Genomic DNA, 24,554 nt, shown 5'->3' with positions numbered 1-24,554 from the left:
GATCTTTGCAATAATTGCAAAAGTGGTAGAAAGAGGTTTTGACAATTTGACGGATATGGGGCTCGGGGGAGAGGGTGGGACCAAGGTTCATGCCAAAGTTGCATACCTGGGAAGAAGGGGGGACAGTGGTTACCATCAATGGCAAATGCTGCATTTATATAGTGGTTTTATCCAAAGAGCTTTACAATTTGTTCCTCACATTTTACCCATTCACACACCGATGGCGGAAGCAACCGTGCAAGGTGCAAACCTGCTCATCGGAACAGTTCGGGGTTAAGTGTCTTGCTCAGGGACACTTCGACGCGCTGCCCGGGAGGAGCGGGAATCAAACCGGGAACCTCCGATTTACCAGACACTCTACCTCGCACCCCCCCCCCCCCCCAAATGTATATCAGACAAGGACTGACATTTAACCAATACTTATTAAATAATAAATAACAAAATAAATAACTAGGCCTACATGAAGAAAATAGGAAATGAGGTGTAGACTTCAGTTCATCAGTGGTGGGTGCAGGGTTTTTGAATGAAGTGAATCAAGAGAAACTTCCAAAAGAAATGTTTTTCTTCTTTTTCTTTGTGTGACTGACCTGACCTTGTGTGACTGTGGATGTGACATAAGAGTTTGTAGCGAGCATCTGTTGGAGAGGTAGAACCAGAGCTAGCTGGAGTGCGGTGCCTTCAATACCGAGGTCTTCCAGTCTAGTGAGCCAGGCTGTGTGAACGCCGGTATTGAACCTTGAGAACTTTGAGGAGTGCGATTTCTGTGCTGCGCTGAGTGGAGAGAGGAGGAGGTCGAATAGGCTATTGTGCAGGTGGGTTTGGAGTCGTGTGGCGATGAGGCGCTCCAGGGTTTCTGAAGGGAAGGGGAGATTGGAGATTTGACTGGTAGCGGTTAAGGCAGGATGGATCAAGACCAGGGGCAGGATCCACAAAGAATGGATTGCACGGTGCTAATTGCACCCTTACTTACAATTCATGATGAATTGAAAATGGGGGACCCTGATGTAAACAAGATGAAAGTCTTTCTCTGGTCTGCATCCCCTTAACAATTGTGTGTATTGAGCCGTACTGTATTGTACCCATTCTGCAATCTGTTAATACAATTTTCAATCAATCAATCAACCAATCACCTGCGCAGACAATTCCACGAGACAGTGAGGAACTGAAGAGGTTGATGAGGTAGGAGCAGAGGACAGGAGGAGGTGAAGAGGTGGTGAGGTAGGAGCAGAAGACAGGGAGGAGGTGAAGAGGTCATGAGGTAGGAGCAGAGGACAGGAGGAGGTGAAGAGGTGGTGAGGTAGGAGCAGAAGACAGGGAGGAGGTGAAGAGGTCATGAGGTAGGAGCAGAGGACAGGAGGAGGTGAAGAGGTGGTGAGGTAGGAGCAGAGGACAGGGAGGAGGTGAAGAGGTCATGAGGTAGGAGCAGAGGACAGGGAGGAGGTGAAGAGGTGGTGAGGTAGGAGCAGAGGACAGGAGGAGGTGAAGAGGTCATGAGGTAGGAGCAGAGGACAGGAGGTGAAGAGGTCATGAGGTAGGAGCAGAGGACAGGAGGAGGTGAAGAGGTCATGAGGTAGGAGCAGAGGACAGGGAGGAGGTGAAGAGGTCATGAGGTAGGAGCAGAGGACAGGGAGGAGGTGAAGAGGTGGTGAGGTAGGAGCAGAGGACAGGAGGAGGTGAAGAGGTGGTGAGGTAGGAACAGAGGACAGGGAGGAGTTGAAGAGGTCATGAGGTAGGAGCAGAGGACAGGAGGAGGTGAAGAGGTCATGAGGTAGGAACAGAGGACAGGGAGGAGGTGAAGAGGTGGTGAGGTAGGAGCAGAGGACAGGGAGGAGTTGAAGAGGTCATGAGGTAGGAGCAGAGGACAGGGAGGAGGTGAAGAGGTCATGAGGTAGGAGCAGAGGACAGGGAGGAGGTGAAGAGGTCATGAGGTAGGAGCAGAGGACAGGAGGAGGTGAAGAGGTGGTGAGGTAGGAGCAGAGGACAGGAGGAGGTGAAGAGGTCATGAGGTAGGAGCAGAGGACAGGGAGGAGGTGAAGAGGTCATGAGGTAGGAGCAGAGGACAGGGAGGAGGTGAAGAGGTGGTGAGGTAGGAGCAGAGGACAGGGAGGAGGTGAAGAGGTCAAGAGGTAGGAGCAGAGGACAGGAGGAGGTGAAGAGGTCATGAGGTAGGAGCAGAGGACATGAGGAGGTGAAGAGGTGGTGAGGTAGGAGCAGAGGACAGGAGGAGGTGAAGAGGTGGTGAGGTAGGAGCAGAGGACAGGGAGGAGGTGAAGAGACCATGAGGTAGGAGCAGAGGACAGGAGGAGGTGAAGAGGTGGTGAGGTAGGAGCATAGGACAGGGAGGAGGTGAAGAGACCATGAGGTAGGAGCAGAGGACAGGAGGAGGTGAAGAGGTGGTGAGGTAGGAGCAGAGGACAGGAGGAGGTGAAGAGGTGGTGAGGTAGGAGCAGAGGACAGGAGGAGGTGAAGAGGTCATGAGGTAGGAGCAGAGGACAGGGAGGAGGTGAAGAGGTCATGAGGTAGGAGCAGAGGACAGGGAGGAGGTGAAGAGGTGGTGAGGTAGGAGCAGAGGACAGGGAGGAGGTGAAGAGGTCAAGAGGTAGGAGCAGAGGACATGAGGAGGTGAAGAGGTGGTGAGGTAGGAGCAGAGGACAGGAGGAGGTGAAGAGGTCATGAGGTAGGAGCAGAGGACAGGAGGAGGTGAAGAGGTCATGAGGTAGGAGCAGAGGACAGGGAGGAGGTGAAGAGGTGGTGAGGTAGGAGCAGAGGACAGGAGGAGGTGAAGAGGTCATGAGGTAGGAGCAGAGGACAGGGAGGAGGTGAAGAGGTGGTGAGGTAGGAGCAGAGGACAGGGAGGAGGTGAAGAGGTCATGAGGTAGGAGCAGAGGACAGGAGGAGGTGAAGAGGTCATGAGGTAGGAGCAGAGGACAGGAGGAGGTGAAGAGGTTAATGAGGTAGGAACAGAGGACAGGGAGGAGGTGAAGAGGTGGTGAGGTAGGAGCAGAGGACAGGAGGAGGTGAAGAGGTCATGAGGTAGGAGCAGAGGACAGGAGGAGGTGAAGAGGTTAATGAGGTAGGAACAGAGGACAGGGAGGAGGTGAAGAGGTGGTGAGGTAGGAGCAGAGGACAGGAGGAGGTGAAGAGGTCATGAGGTAGGAGCAGAGGACAGGAGGTGAAGAGGTCATGAGGTAGGAGCAGAGTACAGGAGGAGGTGAAGAGGTCATGAGGTAGGAGCAGAGGACAGGAGGAGGTGAAGAGGTTAATGAGGTAGGAACAGAGGACAGGGAGGAGGTGAAGAGGTGGTGAGGTAGGAGCAGAGGACAGGAGGAGGTGAAGAGGTGGTGAGGTAGGAGCAGAGGACAGGAGGAGGTGAAGAGGTCATGAGGTAGGAGCAGAGTACAGGAGGAGGTGAAGAGGTCATGAGGTAGGAGCAGAGGACAGGGAGGAGGTGAAGAGGTCATGAGGTAGGAACAGAGGACAGGGAGGAGGTGAAGAGGTCATGAGGTAGGAGCAGAGGACAGGGAGGAGGTGAAGAGGTCATGAGGTAGGAGCAGAGGACAGGGAGGAGGTGAAGAGGTGGTGAGGTAGGAGCAGAGGACAGGGAGGAGGTGAAGAGGTGGTGAGGTAGGAGCAGAGGACAGGGAGGAGGTGAAGAGGTGGTGAGGTAGGAGCAGAGGACAGTAAGGAGGTGAAGAGGTGGTGAGGTAGGAGCAGAGGACAGGAGGAGGTGAAGAGGTGGTGAGGTAGGAGCAGAGGACAGGAGGAGGTGAAGAGGTGGTGAGGTAGGAGCAGAGGACAGGGAGGAGGTGAAGAGGTCATGAGGTAGGAGCAGAGGACAGGGAGGAGGTGAAGAGGTCATGAAGTAGGAGCAGAGGACAGGGAGGAGGTGAAGAGGTTAATGAGGTAGGAACAGAGGACAGGGAGGAGGTGAAGAGGTGGTGAGGTAGGAGCAGAGGACAGGGAGGTGAAGAGGTCATGAAGTAGGAGCAGAGGACAGGGAGGAGGTGAAGAGGTTAATGAGGTAGGAACAGAGGACAGGGAGGAGGTGAAGAGGTGGTGAGGTAGGAGCAGAGGACAGGGAGGTGAAGAGGTCATGAGGTAGGAGCAGAGGACAGGGAGGAGGTGAAGAGGTCATGAGGTAGGAGCAGAGGACAGGGAGGAGGTGAAGAGGTGGTGAGGTAGGAGCAGAGGACAGGGAGGAGGTGAAGAGGTGGTGAGGTAGGAGCAGAGGACAGGGAGGAGGTGAAGAGGTGGTGAGGTAGGAGCAGAGGACAGGGAGGAGGTGAAGAGGTGGTGAGGTAGGAGCAGAGGACAGGGAGGAGGTGAAGAGGTCATGAGGTAGGAGCAGAGGACAGGGAGGAGGTGAAGAGGTCATGAGGTAGGAGCAGAGGACAGGAGGAGGTGAAGAGGTGGTGAGGTAGGAGCAGAGTACAGGAGGAGGTGAAGAGGTCATGAGGTAGGAACAGAGGACAGGGAGGAGGTGAAGAGGTGGTGAGGTAGGAGCAGAGGACAGGGAGGTGAAGAGGTGGTGAGGTAGGAGCAGAGGACAGGGAGGAGGTGAAGAGGTGGTGAGGTAGGAGCAGAGGACAGGGAGGAGGTGAAGAGGTGGTGAGGTAGGAGCAGAGGACAGGAGGAGGTGAAGAGGTGGTGAGGTAGGAGCAGAGGACAGAGAGGAGGTGAAGAGGTCATGAGGTAGGAGCAGAGGACAGGAGTAGGTGAAGAGGTCATGAGGTAGGAGCAGAGGACAGGAGGAGGTGAAGAGGTGGTGAGGTAGGAGCAGAGTACAGGAGGAGGTGAAGAGGTCATGAGGTAGGAACAGAGGACAGGGAGGAGGTGAAGAGGTGGTGAGGTAGGAGCAGAGGACAGGAGGAGGTGAAGAGGTGGTGAGGTAGGAGCAGAGTACAGGAGGAGGTGAAGAGGTCATGAGGTAGGAACAGAGGACAGGGAGGAGGTGAAGAGGTGGTGAGGTAGGAGCAGAGGACAGGGAGGAGGTGAAGAGGTGGTGAGGTAGGAGCAGAGGACAGGGAGGAGGTGAAGAGGTGGTGAGGTAGGAGCAGAGGACAGGAGGAGGTGAAGAGGTGGTGAGGTAGGAGCAGAGGACAGGGAGGAGGTGAAGAGGTCATGAGGTAGGAGCAGAGGACAGGAGGAGGTGAAGAGGTCATGAGGTAGGAGCAGAGGACAGGGAGGAGGTGAAGAGGTGGTGAGGTAGGAGCAGAGGACAGGGAGGTGAAGAGGTGGTGAGGTAGGAGCAGAGGACAGGAGGAGGTGAAGAGGTCATGAGGTAGGAGCAGAGGACAGGGAGGAGGTGAAGAGGTGGTGAGGTAGGAGCAGAGGACAGGAGGAGGTGAAGAGGTGGTGAGGTAGGAGCAGAGGACAGGAGGAGGTGAAGAGGTGGTGAGGTAGGAGCAGAGGACAGGAGGAGGTGAAGAGGTCATGAGGTAGGAACAGAGGACAGGAGGAGGTGAAGAGGTGGTGAGGTAGGAGCAGAGGACAGGGAGGTGGTGAAGAGGTCATGAGGTAGGAACAGAGGACAGGGAGGAGGTGAAGAGGTGGTGAGGTAGGAGCAGAGGACAGGGAGGAGGTGAAGAGGTGGTGAGGTAGGAGCAGAGGACAGGGAGGAGGTGAAGAGGTGGTGAGGTAGGAGCAGAGGACAGGGAGGTGGTGAAGAGGTCATGAGGTAGGAACAGAGGACAGGGAGGAGGTGAAGAGGTGGTGAGGTAGGAGCAGAGGACAGGGAGGAGGTGAAGAGGTCATGAGGTAGGAGCAGAGGACAAGAGGAGGTGAAGAGGTGGTGAGGTAGGAGCAGAGGACAGGGAGGAGGTGAAGAGGTCATGAGGTAGGAGCAGAGGACAGGGAGGAGGTGAAGAGGCCATGAGGTAGGAGCAGAGGACAGGGAGGAGGTGAAGAGGCCATGAGGTAGGAGCAGGGGACAGGAGGAGGTGAAGAGGTGGTGAGGTAGGAGCAGAGGACAGGGAGGAGGTGAAGAGGTGGTGAGGTAGGAGCAGAGGACAGGAGGAGGTGAAGAGGTCATGAGGTAGGAGCAGAGGACAGGGAGGAGGTGAAGAGGTGGTGAGGTAGGAGCAGAGGACAGGAGGAGGTGAAGAGGTGGTGAGGTAGGAGCAGGGGACAGGAGGAGGTGAAGAGGTCATGAGGTAGGAGCAGAGGACAGGAGGAGGTGAAGAGGTGGTGAGGTAGGAGCAGAGGACAGGAGGAGGTGAAGAGGTCATGAGGTAGGACCAGAGGACAGGGAGGTGGTGAAGAGGTCATGAGGTAGGAACAGAGGACAGGGAGGAGGTGAAGAGGTGGTGAGGTAGGAGCAGAGGACAGGAGGAGGTGAAGAGGTGGTGAGGTAGGAGCAGAGGACAGGGAGGAGGTGAAGAGGTGGTGAGGTAGGAGCAGAGGACAGGGAGGTGAAGAGGTGGTGAGGTAGGAGCAGAGGACAGGGAGGAGGTGAAGAGGTGGTGAGGTAGGAGCAGAGGACAGGGAGGAGGTGAAGAGGTGGTGAGGTAGGAGCAGAGGACAGGAGGAGGTGAAGAGGTGGTGAGGTAGGAGCAGAGGACAGGGAGGAGGTGAAGAGGTCATGAGGTAGGAGCAGAGGACAGGGAGTAGGTGAAGAGGTCATGAGGTAGGAGCAGAGGACAGGAGTAGGTGAAGAGGTCATGAGGTAGGAGCAGAGGACAGGAGGAGGTGAAGAGGTGGTGAGGTAGGAGCAGAGTACAGGAGGAGGTGAAGAGGTCATGAGGTAGGAACAGAGGACAGGGAGGAGGTGAAGAGGTGGTGAGGTAGGAGCAGAGGACAGGGAGGTGAAGAGGTGGTGAGGTAGGAGCAGATGACAGGGAGGAGGTGAAGAGGTGGTGAGGTAGGAGCAGAGGACAGGAGGAGGTGAAGAGGTGGTGAGGTAGGAGCAGAGGACAGGGAGGAGGTGAAGAGATGGTGAGGTAGGAGCAGAGGACAGGAGGAGGTGAAGAGGTGGTGAGGTAGGAGCAGAGGACAGGGAGGAGGTGAAGAGGTCATGAGGTAGGAGCAGAGGACAGGGAGGAGGTGAAGAGGTGGTGAGGTAGGAGCAGAGGACAGGAGGAGGTGAAGAGGTGGTGAGGTAGGAGCAGAGGACAGGGAGGAGGTGAAGAGGTGGTGAGGTAGGAGCAGAGGACAGGAGGAGGTGAAGAGGTCATGAGGTAGGAGCAGAGGACAGGAGTAGGTGAAGAGGTCATGAGGTAGGAGCAGAGGACAGGAGGAGGTGAAGAGGTCATGAGGTAGGAACAGAGGACAGGAGGAGGTGAAGAGGTCATGAGGTAGGAGCAGAGGACAGGAGGAGGTGAAGAGGTCATGAGGTAGGAGCAGAGGACGGGAGGAGGTGAAGAGGTCATGAGGTAGGAGCAGAGGACAGGGAGGAGGTGAAGAGGTGGTGAGGTAGGAGCAGAGGACAGGAGGAGGTGAAGAGGTGGTGAGGTAGGAGCAGAGGACAGGAGGAGGTGAAGAGGTGGTGAGGTAGGAGCAGAGGACAGGGAGGAGGTGAAGAGGTGGTGAGGTAGGAGCAGAGGACAGGGAGGAGGTGAAGAGGTCATGAGGTAGGAGCAGAGGACAGGAGGAGGTGAAGAGGTGGTGAGGTAGGAGCAGAGGACAGGAGGAGGTGAAGAGGTCATGAGGTAGGAGCAGAGGACAGGGAGGAGGTGAAGAGGTGGTGAGGTAGGAGCAGAGGACAGGGAGGAGGTGAAGAGGTGGTGAGGTAGGAGCAGAGGACAGGAGGAGGTGAAGAGGTCATGAGGTAGGAGCAGAGGACAGGGAGGAGGTGAATAGGTGGTGAGGTAGGAGCAGAGGACAGGGAGGAGGTGAAGAGGTGGTGAGGTAGGAGCAGAGGACAGGAGGAGGTGAAGAGGTGGTGAGGTAGGAGCAGAGGACAGGGAGGAGGTGAAGAGGTGGTGAGGTAGGAGCAGAGGACAGGGAGGAGGTGAAGAGGTGGTGAGGTAGGAGCAGAGGACAGGAGGAGGTGAAGAGGTCATGAGGTAGGAGCAGAGGACAGGAGGAGGTGAAGATGTCATGAGGTAGGAGCAGAGGACAGGAGGAGGTGAAGAGGTCATGAGGTAGGAACAGAGGACAGGGAGGAGGTGAAGAGGTGGTGAGGTAGGAGCAGAGGACAGGAGGAGGTGAAGAGGTGGTGAGGTAGGAGCAGAGGACAGGAGGAGGTGAAGAGGTGGTGAGGTAGGATCAGAGGACAGGAGGAGGTGAAGAGGTGGTGAGGTAGGAGCAGAGGACAGGGAGGAGGTGAAGAGGTCATGAGGTAGGAGCAGAGGACAGGGAGGAGGTGAAGAGGTGGTGAGGTAGGAGCAGAGGACAGGGAGGAGGTGAAGAGGTGGTGAGGTAGGAACAGAGGACAGGGAGGAGGTGAAGAGGTGGTGAGGTAGGAGCAGAGGACAGGGATGAGGTGAAGAGGTGGGGAGGTAGCAGCAGAGGACAGGGAGGAGGTGAAGAGGTCATGAGGTAGGAGCAGAGGACAGGGAGGAGGTGAAGAGGTCATGAGGTAGGAGCAGAGGACAGGGAGGAGGTGAAGAGGTCATGAGGTAGGAGCAGAGGACAGGGAGGAGGCGAAGAGGTGGGGAGGTAGCAGCAGAGGACAGGGAGGAGGTGAAGAGGTCATGAGGTAGGAGCAGAGGACAGGGAGGAGGTGAAGAGGTCATGAGGTAGGAGCAGGGGACAGGAGGAGGTGAAGAGGTGGTGAGGTAGGAGCAGAGGACAGGGAGGAGGTGAAGAGGTGGTGAGGTAGGAGCAGAGGACAGGAGGAGGTGAAGAGGTCATGAGGTAGGAGCAGAGGACAGGGAGGAGGTGAAGAGGTGGTGAGGTAGGAGCAGAGGACAGGAGGAGGTGAAGAGGTGGTGAGGTAGGAGCAGGGGACAGGAGGAGGTGAAGAGGTCATGAGGTAGGAGCAGAGGACAGGAGGAGGTGAAGAGGTGGTGAGGTAGGAGCAGAGGACAGGAGGAGGTGAAGAGGTCATGAGGTAGGAGCAGAGGACAGGGAGGAGGTGAAGAGGTGGTGAGGTAGGAGCAGAGGACAGGAGGAGGTGAAGAGGTGGTGAGGTAGGAGCAGAGGACAGGAGGAGGTGAAGAGGTGGTGAGGTAGGAGCAGAGGACAGGAGGAGGTGAAGAGGTCATGAGGTAGGAACAGAGGACAGGAGGAGGTGAAGAGGTGGTGAGGTAGGAGCAGAGGACAGGGAGGTGGTGAAGAGGTCATGAGGTAGGAACAGAGGACAGGGAGGAGGTGAAGAGGTGGTGAGGTAGGAGCAGAGGACAGGGAGGAGGTGAAGAGGTGGTGAGGTAGGAGCAGAGGACAGGGAGGAGGTGAAGAGGTGGTGAGGTAGGAGCAGAGGACAGGGAGGAGGTGAAGAGGTCATGAGGTAGGAGCAGAGGACAAGAGGAGGTGAAGAGGTGGTGAGGTAGGAGCAGAGGACAGGGAGGAGGTGAAGAGGTCATGAGGTAGGAGCAGAGGACAGGGAGGAGGTGAAGAGGCCATGAGGTAGGAGCAGAGGACAGGGAGGAGGTGAAGAGGCCATGAGGTAGGAGCAGGGGACAGGAGGAGGTGAAGAGGTGGTGAGGTAGGAGCAGAGGACAGGAGGAGGTGAAGAGGTCATGAGGTAGGAGCAGAGGACAGGGAGGAGGTGAAGAGGCCATGAGGTAGGAGCAGAGGACAGGGAGGAGGTGAAGAGGTGGTGAGGTAGGAGCAGAGGACAGGAGGAGGTGAAGAGGTCATGAGGTAGGAGCAGAGGACAGGGAGGAGGTGAAGAGGTGGTGAGGTAGGAGCAGAGGACAGGAGGAGGTGAAGAGGTGGTGAGGTAGGAGCAGGGGACAGGAGGAGGTGAAGAGGTCATGAGGTAGGAGCAGAGGACAGGAGGAGGTGAAGAGGTGGTGAGGTAGGAGCAGAGGACAGGAGGAGGTGAAGAGGTCATGAGGTAGGAGCAGAGGACAGGGAGGTGGTGAAGAGGTCATGAGGTAGGAACAGAGGACAGGGAGGAGGTGAAGAGGTGGTGAGGTAGGAGCAGAGGACAGGAGGAGGTGAAGAGGTTGTGAGGTAGGAGCAGAGGACAGGAGGAGGTGAAGAGGTGGTGAGGTAGGAGCAGAGGACAGGAGGAGGTGAAGAGGTCATGAGGTAGGAACAGAGGACAGGAGGAGGTGAAGAGGTGGTGAGGTAGGAGCAGAGGACAGGGAGGTGGTGAAGAGGTCATGAGGTAGGAACAGAGGACAGGGAGGAGGTGAAGAGGTGGTGAGGTAGGAGCAGAGGACAGGGAGGAGGTGAAGAGGTGGTGAGGTAGGAGCAGAGGACAGGGAGGAGGTGAAGAGGTGGTGAGGTAGGAGCAGAGGACAGGGAGGTGGTGAAGAGGTCATGAGGTAGGAACAGAGGACAGGGAGGAGGTGAAGAGGTGGTGAGGTAGGAGCAGAGGACAGGGAGGAGGTGAAGAGGTCATGAGGTAGGAGCAGAGGACAGGAGGAGGTGAAGAGGTGGTGAGGTAGGAGCAGAGGACAGGGAGGAGGTGAAGAGGTCATGAGGTAGGAGCAGAGGACAGGGAGGAGGTGAAGAGGCCATGAGGTAGGAGCAGAGGACAGGGAGGAGGTGAAGAGGCCATGAGGTAGGAGCAGAGGACAGGATCAAGAGGGATGGGGAGAAGAGGGTCCGGAAGAGGGGCTGCTGGGTCAGACGCAGCAGCAGGGGGCAATGATTTATTAATAGTGGTGCTTTTGTCTGCAAAGAAATGAAGGAATGAGCTGCATTATTCAGGTGGAGAGGTGGAGAGGGCATCGGTACAGGTGGAGAGGTGGAGAGGGCATCGGTACAGGGAACAGGAGAGGTGGAGAGGGCATCGGTACAGGGTGGAGAGGTGGAGAGGGCATCGGTACAGGGTGTAGAGGTGGAGAGGGCATCGGTACAGGTGTAGAGGTGGAGAGGGCATCGGTACTGGGCACAGGAGAGGTGGAGAGGGCATCGGTACAGGTGTAGAGGTGGAGAGGGCATCGGTACAGGTGGAGAGGGCATCGGTACTGGGCACAGGAGAGGTGGAGAGGGCATCGGTACAGGTGTAGAGGTGGAGAGGGCATCGGTACTGGGCACAGGAGAGGTGGAGAGGGCATCGGTACAGGTGTAGAGGAGGAGAGGGCATCGGTACAGGGTGTAGAGGTGGAGAGGGCATCGGTACAGGTGTAGAGGTGGAGAGGGCATCGGTACAGGGCACAGGAGAGGTGGAGAGGGCATCGGTACAGGTGTAGAGGTGGAGAGGGCAGCGGTACAGGGCACAGGAACTGCCGAGGTAACCAGTGTGTTCCAGGCTTCAAAGTAAACAGAAGTTTTGGAAAGTTGTTGGATCTTTTTTTTACACCCACATGAAAGGCGTTGTTATCTCTCGTGTTTACGCGTGTGTCTATCTGTAACTGTATTCACCTATAGCATTTGCAAGCGTTTGGAAGAGTCATTATGCGTTTAGCATTCCTTGTCCGATTTGGTTTCAACTAGAGCTGCTACTAACGATCATTTAAGTAATCGATTCATCCAATGATTATTGTATTGATTATTGTAGTCAATCATTCTTCTTTTTTTTTTACCTTTAATTTTCCCCATGAATGCACACCGAGTCGAGCTAAAGCGTGAACTTTAACTGGGTCAGTTTAGAAATATCTCTAACAATCTTAATTGAAATAATTGATTGAATAAATGTTTTCGAAGCATCAAGGCAGTCGTTTTTTAATGGATTATTGACAGGTGACAGCTATAGGGGTTCAGAATGACTTGAGGAGTCTTGAATCTTGAGGAGAGTCTTCATCATCTCCATTTTCACAGGCCTTCATCGCCCGGTTATTTGTGATTTTTAACCCTTTCACTGCCGCACACTAACAAAACGGTTAACCCTTTCACTGCGACAATACACAAAAGGTTAACCCTTTACTATCACACAACCGACGGCGACCGTTGGTTGTGTGATAGTAAAGGGTTAACCTTCTGTCGTGTGGCAGTGAAAGGGTTAACAGCAACCTCTCAGGAAACGCTGAATCACCTAATGATAGCTTGTGTCAAATGAATTCACATTTATATTTAGAGCCATTTAGCCGACGCTGTTATATCCAAAGTGACTCACGAGTTACGTTCAACAAGTCGGCAGGAAAGGAAGGGTACAACTCTGGCAGCTAAGGGTCAGTATAAGATTGTTTCGTCAAATAGGCTTCGGCGGTATGACGGTATTACGGTATACCAGGGTATTTCGAAATCCCGTCAGTATGATATTCAATACCGTGACGTCACAGACTGTGCACCAAATCACAGATGTGTTTCCTTCTATTACACTGACACAGAGAGTTATATAACAGGGACGGTGTTGCTTGTAGTGCACAGCACGCGCCAGCAGAGGGCAGGGCAGTCTGTCTTTCCCTCTCTCAGTCGGAGCTCAGCAGAGCCACGCGCGTGTTCCCGTCGGTCGCCCATCTCGCATGTGTGTTAATCTGCACAACAAATAAAGACTTATTCTTCTATAGAATGCGGTTATGGACCTATGGCAGTCCTTTTATTAAGGTCGAATGGATGGACCATGGGTCCACTAACTTCCAGACATTGGATGATTGCGGAATCGGGAAACGGATCGTTTTTCTAACGTTTTGAAATGGATTCGTGCATGAATGTGGACTCTGGGACGCGTCTAGTTTTTTACCAACAAACTTGCATTTTTCCGCGATCTGATTGGCCACTGACGTTTCTGGTCATGTGACATCTGCGCCAATTGCGTGACGCCTGTTTCTGCGCCTATTTCCGCCTCTAACAGCCTACAAACTACCTAACGCCTAGTTCTATCACTGGTTAAGCTTAGACGACTCTTTCGAAGTTGGTTATGGTTAGAGTTTGGAATCAGGGCTGGTGTTCTATCGCCCTGCTCTAAGACAAACTCTAACCTTAACCAACTTCGAAAGAGTGCCTAAGCTTAACCAGTGATAGAAACAGGCGTCACACGATTGGCGCAGATGTCACATGACCAGAAACGTCAGTGGCCAATCAGATCGCGGAAAAATGCAAGTTTGTTGGTAAAATACTACACGCCTCTGGGACACGTTGTTTGGGTGCTGATAAGTAAGTTATGTTATGGTTAAGCGATTGGAAGATGAACATACGAGATATGAATGCTGGGAGTGTATGTTTGGTAAACCGCTCCAGTTCGACTGTGTGTGTGCGTATTGGCTTCGCGATTCACTACATGGGTTTAATGGCTTAAGCTGGGTTTTGATTATCACTTAATCAATGCAGAATCAATTTTGTGCGTCTGTATGTGTAGTTGTGTACTACTGTCGTGAGTTTGTGACTCACATTGCTCTAATTTCAGCCTCCGTTATATGTTATTTGTTCCATATGACTCGTTTCATATCTGTGTGTCTCGAATGTGCGCGCTGATTTGTTTACTTTGGCAACACGGGTCGCTAAGGAATTTAGGTTCGAGGTTGAAGAAAGTGCACTTTTAGGTTGAAAGAACGGCCCTAATGTCAAAATGTTTCAATATAAGCGTTATGTATGGTGATAACGAGTATATTGTTAACTTAGCTCCGCTCCGCTGTGTGTGTGTGTGTCCCTACGGCCAACTTATAGGGGCTGACCAGCCTTAGAGGCAAAAATACACAATGCTGATTTTGCCACGATGCCGTAGTTGCCAGATATGCCACATTCGACCCGACACTAGGCCTGCCACGATAACACATTTTGCTGGGCGATTAATTGCCCCTGAAAATATCGCGATAAGCGATATTATTGCGACCGGTTAGAGAATTTTTTTTTGAGAAATGTATTTCCCAAAAGTTTTCAATTAACGTTTTTATTTTTTTTACTAATATATCCAAAATGTTAATAAAGTGTGAGGAAAAAACTGGAAACGTAATAAATAAAAAGGCAGTGAAACAATAATCAAATAAACACCAAAATATATACTATCTCTATTGGAATGGAGACTTCAGCACAGGATAAACTAGGGATGGGCAAAAATAATCCAGATAGATTAATCACATGATGTACTCGAGTACTTGTGGAGGAAAACGCTGTACAAAATAAACGTATTTTCCTGTGTTTTAGACTTTTATTTTGAAACCCACCCACCGGTCCGGCCGGAAGTATTGTTGTTATTATCCTAGCTGCCTAGCAGAACGTATTGAGCGGACAACTTGTCTCGTCCGGTTCTGTGTTTTTGAGCTAATGATAAAACAAATGTTGAGATTGTTGGTGAACAACTAACTTTAGGTTAGTTTTAACGTTAGCTACTAACGTTAGATGCAGCTACTACAGGCAATCAACGATGAGGAGGAAGCGTCAAAGCCGTATATAATAGAATAGCTGTGGTGCGTAGGCACTGCAGCACGATTCGAAACTACCTGTTATAATAAATTAATTCATGTTTAACTTGTCCCCGTGTCCAGTCCTTTGACCAGCCCCACCCGTTCATTGTAAACAATGATGCATGTAATTGTATTAACGTTATTCTGTGTTGTAGCTATGCTATACGTTGTATTTCGTTTGTTAGCTATTTAGCTAATGTTGTTAGCATTGGATAGCGTCAACGCTAGATCTTTAATCTTTATTTAGAAGTCCAGTTTCTCCGGGCAGTAGCGAGTAACTACTTGGGTCTAAAAATAGCTAACGTTACACTACAAAGAAAGCTACTTGGTTAAAAGGAGCAACACTATTGAGAAATGTAGTTAAGCTATGTGGCGTCGCCCCACGGAGCTCCCGTGCTGTGCTCTGTAGTAAGGCCAGCGGCCCCCCACACGGAGAGTGACTGACAAGGGGTACTGGTTCCGCCTCATTAAAACAAACGCGCAAATAGCAATTAATCGTGCCCTGTCAAAATCATTGCATTCATTTTAATTATCGCGCCGATTAATTGATTTATTGCTTATCGCGGCAGGCCTACCCGACACAAAACAATAGCGACAACACTGAAGCTCCACAGCGGCAGAGCAGCAGACAGGATTCTTCTCCTTCTTCTTCGGTGTGAGATGAAGTAAGTAGCACTCAGGTTTGGGCCCCAAGGCAGGTGGCTGTTAAAGCTAATGATCAGCTGTGTATCTCTGGGGACCGCGGTTATACTCCTACGCACACAAACACATGCACACAGACACACACACACACACACACACACACACACACACACACACACACACACACACACACACACACACACACACACACACACACACACACACACACACACACACAAAAGAACTCTCTCCTCGCCTCCCTCCCTCCCTCACTGAAAGGTGTATTTAAAGAAGAGGTTTGGAGGACAGCATGACACTCACTGCCTGAGACTGATGTCACCTCTTTAAAAAACACTAAGCTACCTGTTGGTCACAGCACGGCCCAAATGAGCTGAGCTCAACTCCCCTTTCTGTCACAGTCAGTGGTGCAGTGCTGGTATAACTCGGTATAACGGCGTTATACCTCGGTCACTGAGGCTGAAGTACGCGCAATCGCTTTTTACATGGCATTATCCAACCGGACTCCCGGAGAAGCATGCAGCTGCAGAGCTGCAGAGCCAGCGGCGCTCTCTGGGCCGCGCGCTGACGGCCGCGCTGTGAGGCAATAGTATCCAGCTGCAGGACGAGAGCAGCCAAAAAAAACTGTGCATGCGCGCGCACGCGCGTGGAGCGTTTGACCTACTGTCAATTTGCCACTGCACCACTGGTCACAGTACACATACACACACACACACACACACACACACACACACACACACACACACACACACACACATGATACACATTACACAAATTACACACACACACACACACACATGCATGCATGTAATAATAATAATAGACTTTATTGGTATAGCACCTTTCATACAAGAATTGCAGCCCAAAGTGCTTCACAGCAGCAATGTAGACACAGCAGCAATGTAGTGGTGCGGCTGGGTAGCGTAGAGGACTAAGCACAAGAGGACTAAGCACAATAGGACTAAGCACAAGAGGACTAGCAGAGTCTCCGGGTTCGAATCCAGCCATCAGCGGTACCTCCGGCTTGGTCAGTCATCCCTACGAACATAATTGTTCCGAACATAATCCTACTTGTCGGTCGGGGCGCCTGTTCAGCAGGGAGGGGATCTGGGGGAGATAGCGTGAACCTCTGCGTGCGTTAACTTACGTTCTCCCAGTGAAACTCCTCGCTGTCAGGTGAAAAGAAGCGGCTGGCGGCTCGACATATCAGAGGAGGCATGTGATAGTCTACAGTACACCCTCCCCAGACCGACAGTAGGGCAATGCGCGCAACGACCAGGAAGGGAATTGGCATAACGACTCAAAAAGAATTGGGGGATGGGAAAGGAAAGGCAAAAAAAAAAGGGAATGTATACACAATGGACATAAAATAGACACAGGCATAAAATGAGCATGACATTGGCACAAATCTAGACAGGCATAAAATGAGCAGAGAATTTACATTAAATGAGCAGAGAATCTTCTATCGTCATTCTATTGTCATTATTGTTATTGTTATTATTATTGTCCTGTGAAGTCATGTCTATTATTATTATTATTATTGTATTATGTGCTGTCGTATTTTGTTTTATATTCCATGAAAAATTTAAATAAAAAAAGATTTGATCAAAAAAATTATAATTAGCAGATCTATAAAATAAAAGCAATGCATGAGGTGCAGACATAAAATGAGTACAAAATAGACAATAATCTTAAAATAGACAACATGCATTCATATACATTATCACAATTGCTGCACGTCCTATCAATCGATCGATAATCCGCTATGAGTTAAGCACCATATAGGCTCGGACCCCAGTCCCAGACGAGAGACGCCTCAGTCGGTGTACACACAGACATACGTACAAAGTGGATGCAACACATCCACAAGAACACCCACAGGTGCACGCATCACACACATCCACAAGCACACATGTGCACAAACACACCAACACTGGGACACTCTCTCTCTCTCTTTCCTTCTCCTCCTCCTCCTCTGACATGCTGAGAGGCTGTGAGTTCTTGACATCCATGTGAGTTCATTACAATGACTGCACAGCACACCCAGCGCTGGAGGTGTGTAATTAGCAGCAGCACGGCCAGTGGAAGGCCTGTGTTTTAGCCACTCAGAGTGAAGCAGAATAGATCAGACCACTTCTCTGCACAACCAGGGCTGATCTGCATGGAGGGAAGTACCATCACTTACATGTGGCTCTTCGGCGTGTGTGTGTGTGTGTGTGTGTGTGTGTGTGTGTGTGTGTGTGTGTGCAAATGTGTGTGTACATATGATGCTTGACACATGATATTAAGTAACTATATATAGGCTCTATAGGTTTGTTGTTATATGAATGTGTGTTTCGTCAATTAATTCTACTAGAGGGATGGTTTATTTTTCAATTCACTACAACATCACAAGCAATATTCAGAAGGCACTTGATAGGCCATTTTAATTTAGTAAATATCTGAGACAACAGGAACAAAATACAACAGGAATAGCTGAGCTCATATAAAAGAGGAGCAGCTCTGCAGCTCTAAGAGAGGAGAGGAGAGGATAGGAGAGAGAGGAGAGGAGAGGAGAGGAGAGGAGAGGAGAGGAGAGGAGAGGAGAGGAGAGGAGAGGAGGAGAGGAGAGGAGAGGAGAGGAGAGGAGAGGAGAGAGGAGGGGAGAGGAGTGCATGGAGAGGAGAGGAGAGGAGTGCATGGAGAAGAGAGGAGGAGAGGAGCGGAGAGGAGAGGATAGGAGGGGAGAGGAGAGGAGTGCATGGAGAGGAGAGGAGAGGATAGGAGGGGAGAGGAGAGGAGTGCATGGAGAGGAGAGGAGAGGATAGGAGGGGAGAGGAGAGAGAGGAGGGGAGAGGAGAGAGAGGAGGGGAGAGGATAGGAGGGGAGAGGAGAGAGAGGAGGGGAGAGGAGAGAGAGGAGGGGAGAGGATAGGAGGGGAGAGGAGAGGAGTGCATGGAGAGGAGAGGAGAGGAGGGGAGAGAGGAGGGGAGAGGAGAGGAGAGGAGAGGAGAGGAGTGCATGGAGAAGAGAGGAGGAGAGGAGAGGAGAGGAAGGGAGAGGAGAGGAGAGGAGTGCATGGAGAGGAGAGGAGAGGAGGGGAGGGGAGAGGAGAGGAGAGGAGAGGAGAGGAGAGGAGAGGAGAGGAGAGGAGAGGAGAGGAGAGGAGAGGGGCGGGAGAGGAGAGGAGAGGGCGGGGAGAGGAGAGGAGAGGAGGGGAGAGGAGAGGAGAGGAGTGCATGGAGAGGAGGGGAGGGGAGAGGAGAGGAGAGGAGAGGAGGGAGAGGAGAGGAGAGGAGAGGAGAGGAGAGGAGAGGAGAGGAGAGGAGAGGAGAGGAGAGGAGAGGAGAGGAGAGGGGGAGAGGAGAGGAGTGGAGAGGAGAGGAGTGCATGGAGAGGAGAGGAGGGGAGAGGAGAGGAGAGGAGGGGAGAGGAGAGGAGAGGAGAGGAGAGGAGAGGAGAGGAGAGGAGAGGAGAGGAGAGGAGAGGAGAGGAGAGGAGAGGAGAGGAGAGGAGAGGGGAGAGGAGAGGAGTGGAGTGCATGGAGAGGAGAGGAGGGGAGAGGAGAGGAGAGGAGGGGAGAGGAGAGGAGAGGAGAGGAGTGCATGGAGAGGAGGGGAGGGGAGAGGAGAGGAGAGGAGAGGAGAGGAGAGGAGAGGAGAGGAGAGGAGAGGAGAGGAGAGGAGAGGAGAGGAGAGGAGAGGAGAGGGGAGAGGAGAGGAGTGGAGAGGAGAGGAGTGCATGGAGAGGAGAGGAGAGGAGAGGAGAGGAGAGGAGAGGAGAGGAGAGGAGAGGAGAGGAGAGGAGAGGAGAGGAGAGGAGAGGAGAGGAGAGGAGAGGAGGGGAGAGGAGAGGAGAGAATAAGATATGAGAAGCAGAAGCAGAAGATATGAGAGGAGAGGAGCGGAAAGGAGTGCATGGAGAGGAGTGCATAGAGAGGGGAGGAGATAAGAAGATGTGAGAAGCAGAAGCAGAAGATATGAGAGGAGAGGAGTGGAGAGGAGATGAGAAGATATGAGAGGAGAGAAGATAGGAGAGGAGCGGAGGAGAGGAGAAGATATGAGGAGAGGAGAGAAGATATAGGAGAGGAGATGAGAGGGTGAGAAGAGGAGGAGAGATGATGAGAAAAGAGGAGAGGAGATAAGAGGATATGAGAGTGGAGGAGAGGATAGGAGAGGGTGAGGAGAGGAGATGGTATAGGAGAGGGTGAGGAGAGGAGATGGTATAGGAGAGGAGAGAAGAGGATAGGAGAGGGGATGAGAGGAGAGAAGAGGATATGAGAGCGGAGGAGAGGATAGGAGAGGAGACGAGAGGGTGAGGAGAGGAGAGAAGAGAAAACAATATGAGAGGAGAGGAAAGGAGAGAAGAGGATAGGAGAGAGGGTGAGGAGGACTAAGGATGGAATCAGCCTTTCAGCGTGCACTGCAGCGTCATAGATAACACTTTTTTCAATCAAGCTGTCACACATAAATGGTTCATGGAGAGCAGTCGCTCGTCTCGCATTGACTCACACTAAACTCCAATAGCGTTGGATAATAAACGCAGAAGGAGAGACAAATGACCCGAGTGAAGCTGAAACGGCCCCGGCATCTCGCACCCACCCACCCACATCTCCGGCATGCGCCCTAACGCGCACGGGCTGCTCATCGCATCTGCTCACGATACACGCTCGCCAAAAATATCCCCCCTCCCCCTCCCCAACATCAAATGGATTTTTTGTTACTTTTCTGACAGAGACTGGAATCAAATCCGATGGTAATTTCAAATCCACGTCAATGGGGGTAAAAGGCCGTCACAATTAAAAGCCCAGTGCAAAACGGTGATTGCAATTATTCCTGGTGAGCCTGTCCTCTCTCACTGAAGACATTTTACCCAGTATGGTTGTCAATATCCCAGTGTACCCAACCCCCCCCACCCAACCTCCTCCAATGTACAGTTTCTACGTCAAATGTATATACTCCCTTTTCTTGACTCCTTCTGTATCACAAACAGTACTGTATTTGCAAATCTGGTATGTCATAAATGTATAGATGTAGCAGTACTGACTATCTGTATGTCATGTATGTCATATATGTCCTGATGAATTGAAAATGGGGGACCCTGGTGGAAACAAGACGAAAGTCTTTCTCTGGTCTGCATCCCCTTAACAATTGTGTGTATTGAGCTGTACTGTATTGTACCCATTCTGCAATCTGTTAATAAAGTTTTCAATCAATCAATCAAACATCAAGTCCACGTGCGCAAAATCAGACACAATGGTGAATGGCCACTGTGGCGCACAATGGAGCTGCAGGCGCGCCTCTCGCAGTCATAAAAACTGCAACAATAAAAAATATAAAAATATAAAAAACTAAATATATGTATGTCTACATGTGAATGGGCTCGAGGCAAGTGCAATACTGTACAGTGCCTGTCTTGGTTTGCTTTCCTTTTTGCTTGTTTTACTTTTTGTTTTGTTTTTGCTTGCTTATGGGCGGGCGTGTGGATGGCATAGATGAACTGGAGGACCCCCCCCCCCCTGTCCCAATGTGTGTTTTTGTAATGTAAGTAACTGTACGTGAAAAATCTTTAAAAAAAACAATTAACAACAACAACAAAAAAACTGCAACAATATATCTCAGCTGACCTTAATTAAACTAATTAACAGGAGAGAAAAAAGAGATCCACATATACATCTAATAACAAATCAATAACACCAGTGGGAATCAAATTGGCGTTATAGCCAGCATGCAACCAGATCATGCATAGAGCACGTCACGCTAACAACTTCACACTCTTTCAAGCAAATTGTGTCTGTGTTGATGATGGGTGGTTTCTGGAATAACTGTTTTCATAATGTGTCCTTTATGAGCAGTTGTATTAATAAGAGCGCGCGCGGACTTCGACTGTGCACCAAACCGTGGAACAAAGAAACATGGAAAGATGAAGCATTATTATGGGTTATATAATAAAGCCACAAAGAAATTGATATAGGAAGTCAGTTCGGAGACGACACGACTAACACCATGATTCCCGGGGGAAAGACGTATTCAAACTTGAAAAGTTATCGGGCAGATGATGGCAGATCATCATGGAAGATGGAACCGCGGGCTTTGCGCACAGCCGTTTAGAAACCAAGGCTTGTTATTTATAGATCTGTACTCACGGGTGCCGTCAAAGCGCGTCGCGATGGTGTCCAGGAAGGTGTTCTGCGGGGCCAGCAGCCCTCTCATCACCGGCATCCTGCTCCGAGTGGACTGGGTCCTCCTGCCTCGGCGCCCCGGGCCTGCAGAGCTCGACTCCTGGTCAGAATTCGACCCAAACCCGGGTAGGAACCGGGAGGTACCCGGCGCGCACCCCAGCCCCTGGAGGAGCGCGCCGATCCGAGATACGCGCGGTGACTCCACTTTGAGACCGCGGGGTACTTGGGACCATGTCCCTTAGAAGAGACCGCGCAGCATCACGGATGGTGTGGAAGTGGAACCCGTTGCTGAACCAAATTAATCCAACCCTCAAAGCAAACAACAACAACAACAACAACAACAACAACACTTGGAGCTATAGCCTATAACAGACCGAGTTCATCTCTTTGAACAAGTGTGTATACAGGAGCTATACTGGCACCACGACTGCTGCTGCTGGCGCGTCTAGAAGCCGCTGTGGTGGAAGTGAGGAGGAGAGAGCAAGTTTCGGTGCTGATGTTGCTCTGTGAGCAGTGGGAGCGCACAGGCAAGCCCCTCCTCGACTCTCTCTCTCTTTCTCTCTCTTGCTCTCTCTCCCTTTACCCCTCTCTCTCACTCTCTCTCTCTTTACCCCCCCTCTCTCCCTATTTCTCTCTCTTGGTGTCTCTCTCTCTCTCTCTCTTGCTCTCTTTCTCTACCCTCTCTCTCTCTCTTGCTCTCTCTCACCCTCTCTCTCTTGCTCTCTCTACCCCCTTCTCTCTCTCTACCTCCCTCTATCTTTCTCTCTCTCTACCTCCCTCTCTCTTTCTCTCTCTCTCTATACCCCCTCTCTCTCTTTCCCTCTCTCTGCTCTCTCTCTCTCTCTCTCTCTCTCTGGCTCTCTCTCTTGCTCTCTTTCTCTACCCTCTCTCTCTCTTGCTCTCTCTCTACCCCTCTCTCTTACTCTCTCTTGCTCTCTCTCTCTACCCCTCTCTCTCCCTTTACCCCTCCCTCTCACTCTCTCTCTCTTTACCCCCCCTCTCTCCCTCTTTCTCTCTCTAGATCTCTCTCTCTCTCTCTCTTGCTCTCTTTCTCTACCCTCTCTCTCTCTTGTTCTCTCTACCCCCTTCTCTCTCTCTACCTCCCTCTCTCTTTCTCTCTCTCTTTCCCTCTCTCTGCCCTCTCTCTCTCTCTTGCTCTCTCTCTCTCCTTGCTCTCTCTCTCTCTCTCTCTCTCTCTCTCTCTCTCTCTCTCTCTCTCTCTCTCTCTCTCTCTCTCTCTCTCTCTCTCTCTCTCTCTCTCTCTCTCTCCTCTCTCTCTCTCTCTCTCTCTCTCTCTCTCTCTCTCTCTCTCTCTACCCCCTCTCTCCCGTTGCTTGGTTATCTTGGTTACTACTGAGAGCAGATGTCAAGTCACGTGATACCGTTGGGGACCAGCTCTCTCTCTCTACCGGGCTGCTGTGTAATGAGTGGGTTAATGGGAAGGAGGGCTCTTGGTATTCCCCGACCTGCCCTGTAGGAATACAGGCTGTGGGGCTAAACGCAACAGGATAACCTAAATTGACGTTTCTGTCAGAACACATTTGGCGACTTGTCCTAAACGTTGGGCCAAAATACAAATAAGACAGCGTGATCCACACACATCTATACGTCTGTGCTATTTTGCCGTCGATTTAAGGGTTCCTTCCTTCCTATCTGAGAAAGTCCATAGGCCGTAGATATGTGTGACTCAGTGCTCCAGAACAAATTCAGATGATCTATTTTTCACATGGCTATTTCTGGTGTATGCTTCGATATCACCAATAACCGAACACATTTCCGCTGGCAAGGGACCCAGAAAAACACAACAGCATATTTCATTATTTGGTGTTTTCCCCCACATTTGATTTCCTCCGTGGCCAATTGCTGAGGCTGCAGTTGTGCCGGGTGGCGGGCGTCGTACAGTAATCACATTGGCGGTCACCCAACTCATGAAAAACACAGGAGCTCTTGTAAAGCTTGGGAACCATGAACCCGATTAAATTTGTGTTTGCGTGTACAAGAAAAACCACTAGCTTTACAGTCTGTTTCTTTATTTTTATTTTTTTAAACGACATGGTACAGGAGGAAACGTTAGGCACCATGCAGGCTAATCTTCATGATTGCTGAATAATAATAATAATAATAATAATAATAATAATAATAATAATAATAATAATAATAATAATAATAATAATAATAATAATAATAATAATAATAATAATAATAATAATAATAATAATAATAATAATAATCTCCCATGTTGACACGATAGCATCTAAGGCGGTTAAAACCGGTATCTGGAAACCGTTTTAATTTCCCCAAAGCAAAAGAAAAACGAGTCGGCCCTATTTATTGTTGAGCCCATAGATGGATAACAGCCGCTCCTCTCTCCTCAGGACCACATGGCTCTATAAACAGTGCAGTGTGCTGGTTCTTTCCTGGTTATGCGCAGGGAACTTCTGCCACCCTCTGGTTACTCTGCGCAATGACATCTACGAGGTACATTGAATGATAGATGAATGAATGAATGAATGAATGAATGAATGAATGAATGAATGAATGAATGAATGAATGAATGAATGAATGAATGAATGAATGAATGAATGGATGAATGAATGGATGAATGAAAACTTTATTTAACAGATTGCAGAATGGGTACAATACAGTACGGCTCAATACACACAATTGTTACATTGACATGAATAAAGTTAACAAACCAACAACAACAAAAACTCTGTCACGCTTTCTATTACATTACAGGACATTTGTGTATGCATAACGAAATGAAAACACTGAGCCATATGTTTGCACACCCAAAGCACGGCGTTGTATGTGTCTAATGCACATGTCTTCATCGATACACGTTGATCCCACGACAATGTAAGCGTGCAGCAGTTTATATAGGATATTGTCAGAACAAACGCACTTTTATTTCTCAGTCATATTTGGTGTGTTTAGCCTAAGCATCCATCCATGTGTCATTATAAAAGACACAAGTACAAAACAGTGGCGCGCATTACTCGAGATATCCAAGGCTCATGGATGTTTGTCAACAACTACTTTATTCACAGTTGTTATAGTTGCATAAGCTTGGTTCCACCACAAGTGCACCCTCGGTGTCACCTCTAAAAGAGTCCTACGTGCAACAGCACTTAAATAGAACAATCCTATTGTTACAACAATGAGATCTGATTCCCTTGATGATGTGAATGCTGGATGAACTGGACAACCCCAAATCGATGCCTACTCCCACCTCGGGGAGTTGCATCCATCCCTCATTCATTGCACAGTTGCACAATTGCAATACTGTGTCATTATGGGCCGAATGTACCAAAGATCTGCGCCCCGGGATGGTCATTGGTCACTGCTCCCTTTCACAACATTCAGACGGATGCGCTGTTGATCTAGTGAGTCTG

The 24,554-nt window shown here is 51.0% G+C and overlaps 1 protein-coding gene across 1 annotated transcript in view; it reads right to left on the bottom strand.

Annotated features, from left to right (window-relative positions):
• The window catches only part of kcnh3 (potassium voltage-gated channel, subfamily H (eag-related), member 3), a gene marked incomplete at both ends in the record, with an annotated part of 760,365 nt that extends 739,166 nt beyond the window's left edge, over positions 1 to 21,199 (bottom strand). The window contains one exon of the mRNA XM_084311435.1: positions 21,124 to 21,199. Coding sequence (XP_084167561.1) covers positions 21,124 to 21,199 — 76 coding nt within the window. The remainder of the gene's footprint in view (positions 1 to 21,123) is intronic.
• Between the last annotated feature and the right edge of the window lie 3,355 nt (positions 21,200 to 24,554).

Source organism: Notolepis coatsorum (genome assembly GCF_963971535.1).
Source record: "Notolepis coatsorum genome assembly, chromosome: 3".
Classification (NCBI taxonomy): domain Eukaryota; kingdom Metazoa; phylum Chordata; class Actinopteri; order Aulopiformes; family Paralepididae; genus Notolepis; species Notolepis coatsorum.
This window is presented reverse-complemented; position numbering and strand designations above follow the sequence as displayed.